The sequence below is a fragment of the Dendrobates tinctorius genome, unplaced genomic scaffold, assembly GCF_039654945.1.
Source record: "Dendrobates tinctorius isolate UK_male_01 unplaced genomic scaffold, ASM3965494v1 ptg000135l, whole genome shotgun sequence".
In the NCBI taxonomy this organism is placed as follows: Eukaryota; Metazoa; Chordata; class Amphibia; order Anura; family Dendrobatidae; genus Dendrobates; species Dendrobates tinctorius.
Genome location: NW_027361803.1, coordinates 9,099,624 through 9,113,048, shown reverse-complemented (window position 1 = coordinate 9,113,048; position 13,425 = coordinate 9,099,624). Strand labels below are relative to the sequence as shown.

General features: G+C 48.5%; 2 protein-coding genes across 3 annotated transcripts in view; both read right to left on the bottom strand.

Annotated features, from left to right (window-relative positions):
• LOC141048421 (class I histocompatibility antigen, F10 alpha chain-like) overlaps positions 1-13,425 on the bottom strand; it is a 490,026-nt gene that overhangs the window by 419,658 nt on the left and 56,943 nt on the right. The gene's annotated exons all lie outside the window — the stretch shown is intronic.
• Positions 1-13,425, bottom strand: part of LOC141048428 (class I histocompatibility antigen, F10 alpha chain-like) — a 110,786-nt gene that overhangs the window by 78,725 nt on the left and 18,636 nt on the right. For both annotated transcript variants that reach the window (XM_073543988.1, XM_073543989.1), the window contains exon 2: positions 12,203-12,463. In XM_073543988.1, coding sequence (XP_073400089.1) covers positions 12,203-12,463 — 261 coding nt within the window. The remainder of the gene's footprint in view (positions 1-12,202; positions 12,464-13,425) is intronic.

The following is a 13,425-nucleotide window of genomic DNA, read 5'->3' as shown; positions in this document are numbered from 1 at the left end:
CTATTGCAAGGATTATTGTTATCGCATCTGGCACAAGGACTATCGTGAGGTGCCCGGATTTGTTTCCATTGTGTGGACTTATTGTGGACTTCTCATGGACTCCAAGAACATTATGGATATTTGATGTTGTATGCTCCCTGCCTTAATAAATCTCGTTGGATCGTCCCTCGGCCTGTTGTCCCTTCTTGCTCTGTCGTATACCCCGTCACAAACTGGTTGGCAGCGCTGGGATCAGAGCAGAAGGAATGGAGGACAACGGCCCATCAACATCTGGAACCAGCACCGCAGAGTACAAGAACTGGACTGCGGTGAACCTACAAACAAAGGCCCGTGAACTGGGAGTCAGCTACAAGGGACTCTCCAAGGAGCAGCTGATTGAGGCTTTGGAAGGAGTTCGAATGCAAGATGACGCTGAGGTAGGATCCCCACAGCAAACGGAGGAAAGACTGCAGCCGGAGGTAAATACCCAAAAAAGTCAGTGGGTTGTGTGGTACGAGGAGGAGTTGGCATTGCTGGGAGAAGAGGATACCATAGAAGATAAGAGGGAGGTGTCATGATATGTATTTTTCCCCAATACTTTGCAATGTCTTGTGTATACCTGTAACAATATGTTTCCTTCCCCCATTGCCTGTGTCTCTGGGACTATAATGTAACTATGTAAGTAACCTGTCTCCTTTCCACAAGACTTGTGTATCTAGACCATAATTGAATTCAGGCTTGGGTCAACACAGCTAGGGGAATCACCATTGTTCTCCTCAGCAGGGGGAGGACTCACAATACACATCCTCGTAGACACCTCGGAGCCATGCGATGGACCAAACCATTGACTAGGAGGTGGGAACTTCTACTCCCCTACACTTGGGCTGATCCCAGGAGCCCAAGACAATGGACTTATGTGTGACCCATCAGATGTGAGTTGGATGCTGAAAGAGAAGGGCGAGGCTGTCTGAGGAAGCCTCGGCCTTAGTGCGATCGTGGCGGATTTCTGGGACTCTAAAAGGACTATGGTTTTGTGATCTGGCACAAGGATTGTCGGGAGGTGCCCCCGAATCAGTTTCCTGTGGACTTATTTTGGGACTCTGCAAATTACCTTCGTGTTGTTCCTGTGTTCTGGTCAATAAATCTGTTGGATCGTTCCCAGGCCTGTTGTCCCTCCTTGCTCTGGAGAATACTCCCGTCACAAACTGGTTGGCAGCGGTGGGATCGGAGCAGAAGGAATGGAGGAGAACGGCCCATCAACATCGGGAACCAGCACCGCAGAGTACAAGAACTGGACTGCGGTGAACCTACAAACAAAGGCCCGTGAACTGGGAGTCAGCTACAAGGGACTCTCCAAGGAGCAGCTGATTGAGGCTTTGGAAGCAGTTCGCCTGCAAGATGATGCTGAGGAAGGATCCTCACAGCAAAGAGAGGAAAGACGGCAGCCGGAGGTGAATACCCAAAAAAGTCAGTGGGTTGTGTGGTACGAGGAGGAGATGGCCTTGCTGGGAGAAGAGGCTACCATAGAAGATAAGAGGGAGGTCATGCGCACAGCCAAGGAGAGGCAGCGCAGGATGGAGGAGAGGGCAATGCTGGAGAGGGAGATCGCTTTGGAGGCAGCGAGAAGCTCCACACAGACTGTACCCACAGCATCCCCCATGAGGGAACTCCCCAGAGTGTCCCGCAAAGACTTCAAGCCGTTTAATGAGGCTTCCGGTGACATTGAGGGCTTCTTCCTGGACTTTGAGCATCAGTGTCGATTAATGGAAGTCCCGGAAAGGGAGCGAGTCCGACATCTTGTGGGGCTCTTAGAGGGTGGAGCTGCCGCAGCCTATAGAGCTATGGACCCTCGGTGGAACTGTGAGTATGCGGAGATTAAACAGACTATTCTAGAACATTATGCTGTGACCCCAGACACTTACAGGACTCAGTTCCGTACTTTAGCCTGTGATGAGGAAGTGTCCTTCAAGATGTATGCTCACAAACTCAAACATATATGTATTCGCTGGCTGGAGGCAGAGGAGGCCATAACCTGGGAGACGTTCCTGCAGGTCTTCCTAAAAGAGCAGTTTTATTTTAAGTGCCCCGCTGAGATACGGGAATGGGTGCGTGAAAGGAGACCAGCAACAGTGGAGGAAGCTGCAGCTCTAGCTGATGAGGCTCTCACCATCAAGCCTCAGTGGAAAAAATTACTACTCAGGGAGAAAAACACTACCAGCCCCCCAACGCTGGCGGCCCCTGGTCCTTCTGCCTCCAATATTCACCATCCCACTAGACCATCAACTCATGGTGACCTTCGTGTGACTGTGCCTCGCATTACTCCTGCTCCACCTTCGGTACTATGACGTGGAGGAAGAATCCCGGAGCGCAGATGCTATGGATGTGGGCAGCCCGGGCATATGCAATTCCAATGTCCAGGTGTACGGAGGCAGAACACCTACAGACCGCCTTTGCCTGTTCATTATCTACAGACCCCCTCACCTGGAGAAGAGATGGATTCAGTGCCTGATGACTTGCCAAGTGACTCTGATATCCTGGCTTCCCTACCAGGAGTCTATGGGGTGCGAGCCCCAGCCACCTGTTCTTCTGATCTTCAGCACAAACATCTACAGGAGGTCGTGCTGGATGGTCAAAAAGTTGTTGGCTTCCGTGACACTGGGGCTTTTCTCACCATAGCCGATCCCCGAGTAATTCAACCAGAAGCAATTCAAAAGGGACCAGGAATTGCCATTGAATTGGCTGGAGGTACCCAGAGATATATTCCAAGAGCGAGTGTGACCCTGGATTATGGCTTTGGGGCCAAACAATGCGTGGTCGGTGTGATGAGCGGCCTCCCTGCAGACGTTCTTCTAGGAAATGATGTGGGGAATCTTCATTGCCACTTTGTCGGTGCGGTAACCCGAAGTCAAGCCAAGAGAGCAGCAAATGTGGACGTGTACAACCCATCCATGGAAATGAGGCCACCAGAACCGCCGTCACAGCCGGTGAGTGATTCTTCTTGTGGGGATAATATGAATGTTACCTGGGATAAAGTTCAGTTTAGACAAGAAGTGGAGACTGACCCCACCCTAGCTAGTTTTAGAGCTCGAGCTGAAATAGGGCAGCTAGGGGAGAATGGAGAAAGAATTATCAGAGAAAATGGACTTCTGTATCGGGTTACCAATGCTGACTCCCTAGATAAGCCCTGGACTTATAGCAAACAGCTGATTGTTCCTCAGAAATACAGAATTCCCCTATTACACCTTGCTCATGATATTCCTACTGCTGGCCATCAAGGCAAAACCCGCACCGAGAGACGATTGACTCAATCTTTCTATTGGCCTGGGATTTCCCAAGCAGTGGCGCATTTCTGCCGAACTTGCGACATATGTCAGCGCAGAGGGCGACCCGGAGATCACCCAAAGGCACCCCTGCAACCGCTCCCTATAATAGAAGAACCCTTTCAAAGAGTAGCTGTTGATATCATTGGACCTCTGGCTAAACCAAGTAAATCTGGAAAGCAGTACATTCTCACTGTTGTGGACTATGCCACCCGATATCCAGAAGCGGTGGCCTTGTCAAGTATTTCTGCAGCCAAGGTGGCCGAGGCCCTGGTTACCATTTTCACCAGAGTAGGATTTCCCAGTGAGATCTTGTCGGACCAAGGCTCCCAGTTCATGTCGGAGCTGGTCCAGTGTCTGTGGCGCACCTGTGGAGTACGAGCGATCCGCACGACCCCGTATCATCCCCAAACAAATGGACTTTGTGAACGATTCAATGGCACTCTGAAGAATATGCTGAGGGCCTTCACTGACAGAGATTCAAACTGGGAGAAGTACCTACCCCATCTCTTGTTTGCCTATCGGGAAGTTCCCCAGGAGTCCACTGGGTTCTCCCCCTTTGAACTACTCTATGGAAGAAAGGTCCGAGGACCCTTAACCCTGCTCAAGGAATACTGGGAGGGGCAAGTTGAAGATACAGGGGCCCCTGTTGTCCCTTATGTCCTAAAGCTGCGAGAAACCCTGGCCCAACTTGCTAGTTTTGCCCAGAGTCATGTGCGGATGGCTCAAACCAGACAGAAGACATGGTATGACCGTAAAGCACGCTACCGGGAGTTTGTAGAAGGACAACAGGTCTTAATGATTGTTCCCCATCGGCAGAATAAACTGCAGACAGCATGGGAGGGTCCCTTCCGGCTTCTCAGAAAACTGAATGACACCAATTACCTTCTTGCTTTAGATGATCAGGGGCTAAGACAAAAGACTGTCCATGTGAATATGATTAAGGAGTACCATGACCGGAACCTTCCAATGATAGCAAGCTGTCGGCTAGCTTCAGAGGACGGTCAAGAGGATGAGGACTCCCTACCTGATCTCGTGGAAGCAGCGAGAGCCCCATCCACTGTGGAACAGGCTCCTCTGGGAGATCACCTGGATTCCTTACAGAAAAACCAGATGCTGGGAGTGCTTCAACAGAGACGTGCTGCTTTCTCATCCCAACCAGGTCGAACCACCGTCACCCAACATCATGTGGACACTCAGGGCATCCGTCCCATACAACAGGCTCCTTACCGAGTACCTGAATCAGTTCGAAACACCATGCAGCACGAACTGGAGGAGATGTTACAGCTTGGGGTAATCCAGGCCTCCCATAGCCCTTGGGCCTCTCCTGTGGTGTTAGTACCCAAGAAGGATGGGAGTACTCGATTTTGTGTGGACTATCGACGACTAAACGACCATACCGTCAGTGATCCTTACCCAATGCCTCGTATTGACGAACTTCTAGACCGACTGGCTGGATCCCGATATGTCACTACCTTGGATCTCAGTAAGGGATACTGGCAAATCCCTTTCACGGAGGAAGGGAGAGAACGGTCCGCTTTTATAACCCCCTTTGGTCTGTATGAATTCCTAAATATGCCCTTTGGAATGAAGAATGCCCCGGCCACCTTCCAGAGAATGGTGGACCAGATCCTCCGGGGATGTGGTGACTTTGCTTGTGCCTACTTGGATGATATCGCCATCTTCAGCCAGACGTGGGAGGAACATCTGAACCAAGTAGCCGTTATTCTTGACCTGCTTCTTGCAGCAGGCCTAACCATTCGACCCGATAAATGCCAATTGGGGATGGGTGAAGTCCAGTACCTAGGGCATAGAGTAGGAGGAGGGAAGCTCCGTCCTGAACCTGCCAAAATCCAGGCTATTAGAGACTGGCCTGTACCCCAAACTAAGAAACAAGTTATGGCTTTTTTGGGCACTGCCAGTTATTACCGAAAATTTGTTTCTCATTTCAGCACTGTGGCCAAGCCTCTTACCGACCTGACCAAGAAAACGATGCCCCGGCTGGTGATCTGGACTCCAGCCTGTGATGAGGCTTTTAACCGGCTGAAGGACGCCCTGGTCTGCGACCCTGTTCTGGCTGCTCCAGATTACAAGAGGAGATTCATTGTGCAGACGGACGCCTCTGCTTATGGACTGGGGGCTGTCCTCAGCCAGGTGAATGCAGCTGGGGACGAACACCCCATTGCCTACCTTAGCAGGAAACTGCTGGACCGAGAAGTGGCCTATGCAACTGTTGAAAAAGAATGTTTGGCTGTAGTGTGGGCCCTTAGGAAACTAAGGCCGTATCTGTATGGACGAGAATTCACTGTGGTTACTGATCACAATCCCCTCACCTGGCTGAACAGAGTCTCTGGTGACAATGGACGCTTACTACGATGGAGCCTGGCTCTGCAGCCCTATAACTTTACCATACAGTATAGAAGAGGCAGCCAACACCAAAATGCAGATGGACTGTCCAGGCAGGAGGAGCCCTGAGTCTAGTCAGCCATGCCTGTGTGTACTTAACCAGTGACCTGTAGAGGTCCCTAGTACGTACACAAATTAGGAGGGGAAGGGATTGTCATGATATGTATTTTTCCCCAATACTTTGCAATGTCTTGTGTATACCTGTAACAATATGTTTCCTTTCCCCATTGCCTGTGTCTCTGGGACTATAATGTAACTATGTAAGTAACCTGTCTCCTTTCCACAAGACTTGTGTATCTAGACCATAATTGAATTCAGGCTTGGGTCAACACAGCTAGGGGAATCACCATTGTTCTCCTCAGCAGGGGGAGGACTCACAATACACATCCTCGTAGACACCTCGGAGCCATGCGATGGACCAAACCATTGACTAGGAGGTGGGAACTTCTACTCCCCTACACTTGGGCTGATCCCAGGAGCCCAAGACAATGGACTTATGTGTGACCCATCAGATGTGAGTTGGATGCTGAAAGAGAAGGGCGAGGCTGTCTGAGGAAGCCTTGGCCTTAGTGTGATCGTGGCGGATTTCTGGGACTCTAAAAGGACTATGGTTTTGTGATCTGGCACAAGGATTGTCGGGAGGTGCCCCCGAATCAGTTTCCTGTGGACTTATTTTGGGACTCTGCAAATTACCTTCGTGTTGTTCCTGTGTTCTGGTCAATAAATCTGTTGGATCGTTCCCAGGCCTGTTGTCCCTCGTTGCTCTGGAGAATACTCCCGTCACAAACGGCCATTCATAGAGCTCAAGAGAGGGCATTGCTGGAGAGGCAGCTCACTGTGGAAGCAGCTAGAAGCTCCAGACTGTAACCCCAGCACCCACCATGAGTTCTTGCATTTTTACGTTTAACTTGTTTACTTTAGGAGATACACTTTAATATAGGGTGTATTTATTGCTATTGTTATCTTCATAGGGAGGGAAGTGAGCGGGTGCTGTCGTGGACTCCTTAAAAGAGCATTACCGGTAAGTAATCCGGCTTTTTACCCTTCGCCACGACAGCACCCACTGGAGAGATTCCAGAGACCAGCACCTGGGTGGGACCACCGTGCCGAGGACAGTCCTGCCAAAGCTTAGGTCGGAAGTTGATGAAAGGTCAAGTCTATAGTGATTATAGAAAGTAGAAGGGGTTGACCAAATTGCCGCCTTACATATGGCTTCGATTGGAACGTCTCACCTCTCGGCCATTGCTCTGGTAGAATGCGCTCTGATGTTCTCCGGAGGATCTTTACTTCTCGCGGAGTAGGTTAATCGGATGGCATCCCTGATCCACTGGGAAAAGGTGCTCTTCGTGACTCCGTACCCCTTTTTACAGCCCTGAAAAGATATGAACAGAGCCCTACACTGCCTCCAGCTCCTGGATCTTTCAATATATTTTGAGACAGTTCTCCTAAAGTCCAGGGTGTGAAATTTCTGTTCTTCAGGAGTGGAGGGGTCTCTGAAGAAAGTCGGGAGGAGTATCTCTTGTGATCTATGGAATTTTGTTGATACCTTAGGAAGGTATGAGGGGTCTGGTTTCAATATCAACCTATCCTGATATATCTGAAAAAAGGGTGGGTCTATGGATAGGGCTTGGATGTCGCTAACTCTCCTAGCAGACGTTAGTGCTACTAAGAGGGCCGTCTTGAGTGACAGGTATTTTAGAGATACCGTGTCTATTGGTTCAAAAGGGGCTTCCATTAGGGCATCTAGGACCAAGTTTAAGTCCCACGGAGGGATTGTAGGTATGTGAACAGGGGCCGTTCGTTCACAAGTTGTAATAAATCATGACACCCACTTATTCCCCGCTATATTATGGCCATAAAGTGCCCCTAATGCGGACACTTGGACTTTCAACGTATTTACTGCCAGACCTAGATCTTTTCCTTTTTGTAGAAATTCCAAGATAGGAACTATCGGGATTTCTGTGGCATGAGAGGGTGTATGGAACTGCAGAGATTTTTTCCATATTCTCGTGTAAATCTGAGTAGTGGACTGCTTCCTGCTCTGTAGGAGTGTAGCAGTTAGTGTTTTGGAAAACCCTCTTGATTTAAGTAGCTGCCTCTCAAATTCCACGCCGTCAAGTGTAAGCTGTCCACTTGGGGGTGGAAAAAAGGGCCTTGGGAGAGTAGGTTGGGAATCGAAGGGAGAACCCAAGGATCTGATATCGACATGGTTCGTAGCCATGAGAACCATGGTCTCTTGGGCCAGAACAGTGCTATCAAAATTACCCTCGCCCTGTCCTCTCTGATCTTCCGAATGACCTGTGGAAGAAGGATTATCGGAGGGAAGGCATATGCTAGGTCGAATTTCCATGGGGCCTGGAGGGAGTCTAGTATGTCTGGATGATCCGACGGGGACAGGGAGGCAAGTGTTTTTACTTGTCTGTTCTCTTTCGTGGCAAAGAGGTCCACTTGAGGTTGCCCCCATAGAGCTATTATGTCCTTGAAGACTCGGTGATTGAGGCGCCACTCCCCTTGCCGAAGTGTGTGTCGGCTTAAGAAGTCTGCTTCTTGGTTGTTCTTTCCCTTGATGTGGAGGGCAGAAAGGGACAACAAATAATAGATTCTTGCCACGGAAGACATCAGAGTCTCCGATCGAGAACCTACCTGTCTGTTTAAATACGCCACTGTGGTGGTGTTGTCAGGATCTTATCGGACATGCTTCTGCTGGAGCTGTGGAAGAAAATGATGTAATGCATAATGTACTGCCGTCAGCTCCTTTAAGTTAGATGAGTACTGTAGTTCCTCCTTACTCCACCTTCCCTGACAGAAGCTATTCCCCATATGGGCTCCCCAGCCGTGGGGGCTAGCGTCGGTGGTTAAAGTATGGGATGGTAATATTACCCATGGAACTCCCGTGGACAAATGATTACTATCTAGCCACCATTCTAGAAAAGTCAAGACTTCCTGGGATAGGGTTATCTTGTTCTCAAGGTGACCTCCGTGTCGTCTGTCCTCTTGGAGGATCTGATGTTACAGTGTGCGGATGTGATATTGGGCCCACTGAACTGCCGGGGCACAAGAGGTGAGCGACCCCAATAGTCACATTGCCTCTCTCCGAGACATGCGTGGTCTGTCCATTGCTGCTCTAACCTTATTTTTAATAAGCATAATTTTTACCTGAGGGAGTAGACATCTCTGGGTCGTAGAGTCTAACTGGAACCCTAAAAACATCTGGAGGGAGAGTGGGACAAGTCTGGACTTCTGGAAATTGATGATCCAGCCTAGATCCTGCAAAGATGAGACTGTATCAGCCACACGTCTAGCACACTGGGTGATCGAGTTCCCGATAACTAATAAGTCATCAAGGTAAGGCACGATTAAGGTGTCTTTCTGACGAAGATAGGCCATCACCTCCAACATCACTTTGGTAAAGATTCTCGGTGCTTTAGAGACCGAAGGGCATGGCCGTATACTGAAAGTGATGGATCTTGCCTTCGAATGCTACTGTGACCCTTAGGTACCTTTGGTATCTGTCATGGATAGGGAGATGATAGTAAGCATCTTTTAAGTCAATGATTTATGATTGTTCTAAACGTAACATCGGGTTTGGGAACTAAAAATAAAGGAGAGTAGAACCCTCTACCCTCTTGCCCCTCTGGGACTTTTACTAAGACCCTCTTGGATAGTAGAATCCGAATTTCCATTTCGAGGGCTTTTTGTTGTATTGTTGAGTTAAGGCAGGTTATAATAAATGAGTCGTGGGGAATAAGAAGGAATTCTAATTTTATTCCTTCTTTGATTATATTTAGAATCCACGAGCTTGATGTTATTGTTTCCCATTTTGGAAAATAAAAAGTTTTAGTCTACCCCCTACTGGGAGGATTGATCGTTCAGTATTTATTTTCTTTTTGGAATGTTGAACCTCTAAACATGCTACCCTTTTGCTTCTCTTCTTTTGTGGCCATCTAGTTGATCTATCCGTTTGTCTCCTCTTCCCAAACGGTCACCTTTTAAAGGTTCTCCTGTAGAAAGGGATAGAAGAGTCAGGGAAAGCCTTCTTCCTTTCTTTGGCTTTGGTGAGTATGTCGTCTAGGGCTTTCCCAAAGAGAAACTCACCCTCGCACGGGATCGCGCAGATCTTAGATTTTGATTGTGCGTCCCCCTTCCAGCTTTTCATCCATAGTGCCCACCTGGCGCTGTTTACAAGACCCGCCGATCTTGCTGCTAGGCGCAGTGTCGGCAGATGCATCGGCCATGAAGGCTGCTGCTCCTCTAATTAATGGAATAGCGGCGCGCAGTTTTTCCATAGACCCTTTCTACTCAATTTGTTGGTCTAATTGGTCTAACCATACGAGCATTGATCTGGCGGTGCATGTGCTGGCTACTGCTGGTTTAAAAATGCCCGTAGTTGCTTCCTAAGACCTTTTTAATAATGACTCCGCTTTACGGTCTAGTGGGTCGGACAGTAAGCCTGCATCCTCTACCGGAAGAGTAGATTGTTTAGAGGTGGAGGCTACAGCAGCGTCAACTTTAGGAATTTTCGTCCATGTTAGTAGCTCATCATCGTTAAATGGGTATTTCCTTTTTGAGGCCGATGGGAGAAAGCTTCTCTGATCATGTTTTTCCCATTCTCTCTTAATTAAGGCCTTAATTGCCGGTATTACTGGAAAAGCTCTCTCTCCTTTTTCTCTCCGCCAAACCCGCAAACATTATCTTGCGTGGTTTGGGTGCTCTTTGTCTCCTCACACCCCATAGTGTTTCTTATGGATTTGACCAAGTTATCTACATTATCCAGGGGAAAACATGATCGTCCCTCAATCTCTGATGATGATGATGACGTGAGTGAGGAGTCTGAGTCTCTAGTTCCTCTTCCGAATCCGAGCTGAGAGTCACTTGCTTTTTGCTCCTACCTTCTGAGGGAGTACTAGCATGGGCGATAGCCTGCAGTTCCTCTCTAATGATGGTCCGTATGTCCTTAGATGACACTGCGGCTCCCTGTCTGGTCTCCCTAATGCATTGCTTGCAGAGATTTTTGGGGTAGGAGTCAGGGAGAGACTGAGCGCATAAAGCGCATTCTTTGTGTTTGGATTTGTCTTTTTTCTTAGCCTGGAAAGAGGGGAGACATGGTGAGAAAAAAGGAGGTGTCAGCTTACTAGGCAGAGTATGTTTTTGCGCACTCACCCAGTGAAACTTATGGTACCGGATCAGATGTATGAGGTCTGGATCTTGATTCTCCTGCGTCACTTCTGCGAGCGGTGTCCGTGGAACCTTTGCCAGAGCGGTCCCGGGAGGTACTGCCACTTGCAGAGTCCCCTGCTGGAGCATGCACGTCTCCTGGAGATGACATGATTCATCGCCAACTGCTCGGCGGCGTTCGTTTAAATAGGGCCTTCCCTTTTTTTTTTGACCCGGAAGTCCCTTCCGGGTCAAATCGCGCGCTTTGCGCCTGCGCAATAGCGCTTATGGGCGCCCTGTACCTCAGCCATTATGCCCCGGAAGTTCACCCATTACTTCCGGGGCTCGGAGCACCTACGTCGAGCGGCGCATGCGCAGGCCCCGCTCTGTACACGGGGCCGCGTCCCCCAGCCGGAAATCTGCCGCTGCGTTTTTTTCTTCTGCGCCACTGGCGCTCTTACCGCTCCTACAGCGGCGGCTCTTCCCTGGTCCCAGAGTCGCCGCTAAGTATTTTCGGCGGCTGTCCCAGCGCTCCATGCGGTGCACCCAGTGTGCTCCTGAGTGAGACCGGGCGGCCCTCCCCGGACCCGGTCATCACTCCAATCCATCCACCAGAAGAGGGGGTAGCCGTCTAACGGAAACTCCCCCGACGCTGCTCCTGGACCACAGCCCCTGCCGTTCTCGCGGATACTGCACTGGCCCAGGTATGTGTTCTGAAGGATTCTTCCTGAGGTTCCCCTGGGAACAGCAAACCAAAACTGAGGAGGAGAGGTGGACTGCCCCCTTTTATCTTTCTGTAGGTTTCCTGTTCCAATGAGGCGGATCCCGCTACCTCCAGTGGGTGCTGTCGAGGCGAAGGGTAAAATATGAAATATTAACTGCATTACGGCTATGCAGAATATACTTATAATAATGAAGGTACTTCGCGCAGAAGTTGATCACTTCATAAGAGCCCATCAGCCATGACAAGATGACAAGAGGCATTATATGGGACCCTAACCTCATATAATGCCTCTCCCAAACTAAAAGCCTACAAATTTACTGTGTAGTGTGTATTATATTTATAGTGTGTATACAGTATAGTGTGTGTGTATTGTGTATACAGTGTAGTGTGTATATAGTGTATAGTGTAGTGTCTATATTGTGTGTGTATACAGTGTAGTGTGTCTAGTGTATATACAGTGTAGTATGTATATTGTGTATATAGTGTATACAGTGTGTAGTGTGTGTATAGGGTGTAGTGTGTATATAGTGTATACAGTGTAGTGTGTGTATACAGTGCAGTGTGTATAGTGTATACAGTGTAGAGTGTGTATATAGTGTGTATACAGTATATTTCTCACCTCCGCTCTGGTTGAATCGCTCCATCACTGCCCTCACAGCATATTTGAATGCCGCCTCACTCCCTTTAGTGATCTGTGTCTGTTCCTTCCAGAATTCATCCCCCATTTTCTCCATCCACTGGACCTTGGGTCGGGCTCTGCCGCTCTCTGAGTTATAATTCACAATCTGCCGATGATCCACATATCCGACTGATGAGTATTCCGGCAGCCCAGACCCCGGAGCTGAGACCACCGTGTCATAATACCGCAGAGAGTGACTGTCTGAGAGAGACACAGAGTGTTACATGTCACACACAGGACCCTGCAGTCACAGGAGGAGACACATATAAACCAAAGACAGAAACATAGTGATTAACCCCTTAAGGACCAAGCCACTTTGTAGGTTAATGACCAGGCCTTAATTTTGAAATCGGACCGCTGTCATTTTTTGTTGTTATGACTCTGGAACGCTGATTCTGACACTGTTTTCTCCTGACACTTTGTACTTCATATCAGTGGTAACATTTCTTCGATATAACTTGCGTTTATTTATGAAAATAACAAAAATTTGTCAAATTTTGCATTTTCCAAATTAAGTTTTGAACCCTTAAATCAGAGAGTGATGTCACACAAAATAGTTACTAAATAACATTTCCCACATGTCAACTTTACATCAGCACAATTTTGGAAACATAATTTTTTTTTTTTGTTAGGACGTTGTAAGGGTTAAAAGTTGACCAGCGATTTCTCATTTTTTCCCAACAAAATTTACAAAACCATTTTTTTTAGGGACCACCTCACATTAGAAGTGAGTTTGAGGGGGTCAATATAACAGAAATACCGAAAAGTGACACCATTCTAAAAACTGCACCCCTCAAGGTGCTCAAAACCACATTCAAGAAGTTTATTAACCCTTTAGGTACTGTGATAAAACACTCCAGGATCGGCTTTGCTGGGGTCAAAGGTCACGTGCGTTCAGCATGAAACTCAGGCGCAGAGCTGGGATTCGGGTGTAACTGACCCTGGGTCAGGTTTATTAACGGTGAAAGCAATGCAAAAGGAAATAAAACATAAAACAAATCCTTGCCTGTCCGGCACTAACTAAACAAGGTACAACCTAACTACCAACTGGCGGGCTTCTCCCGTCCAGCCAAACCACAGTTGCAGTGGGCACTGCTTTCACTCACGTGTGTCTCTCACACAGACAGACTCTCTGTGTCCCCAGGCTGAGACACCCACACAAC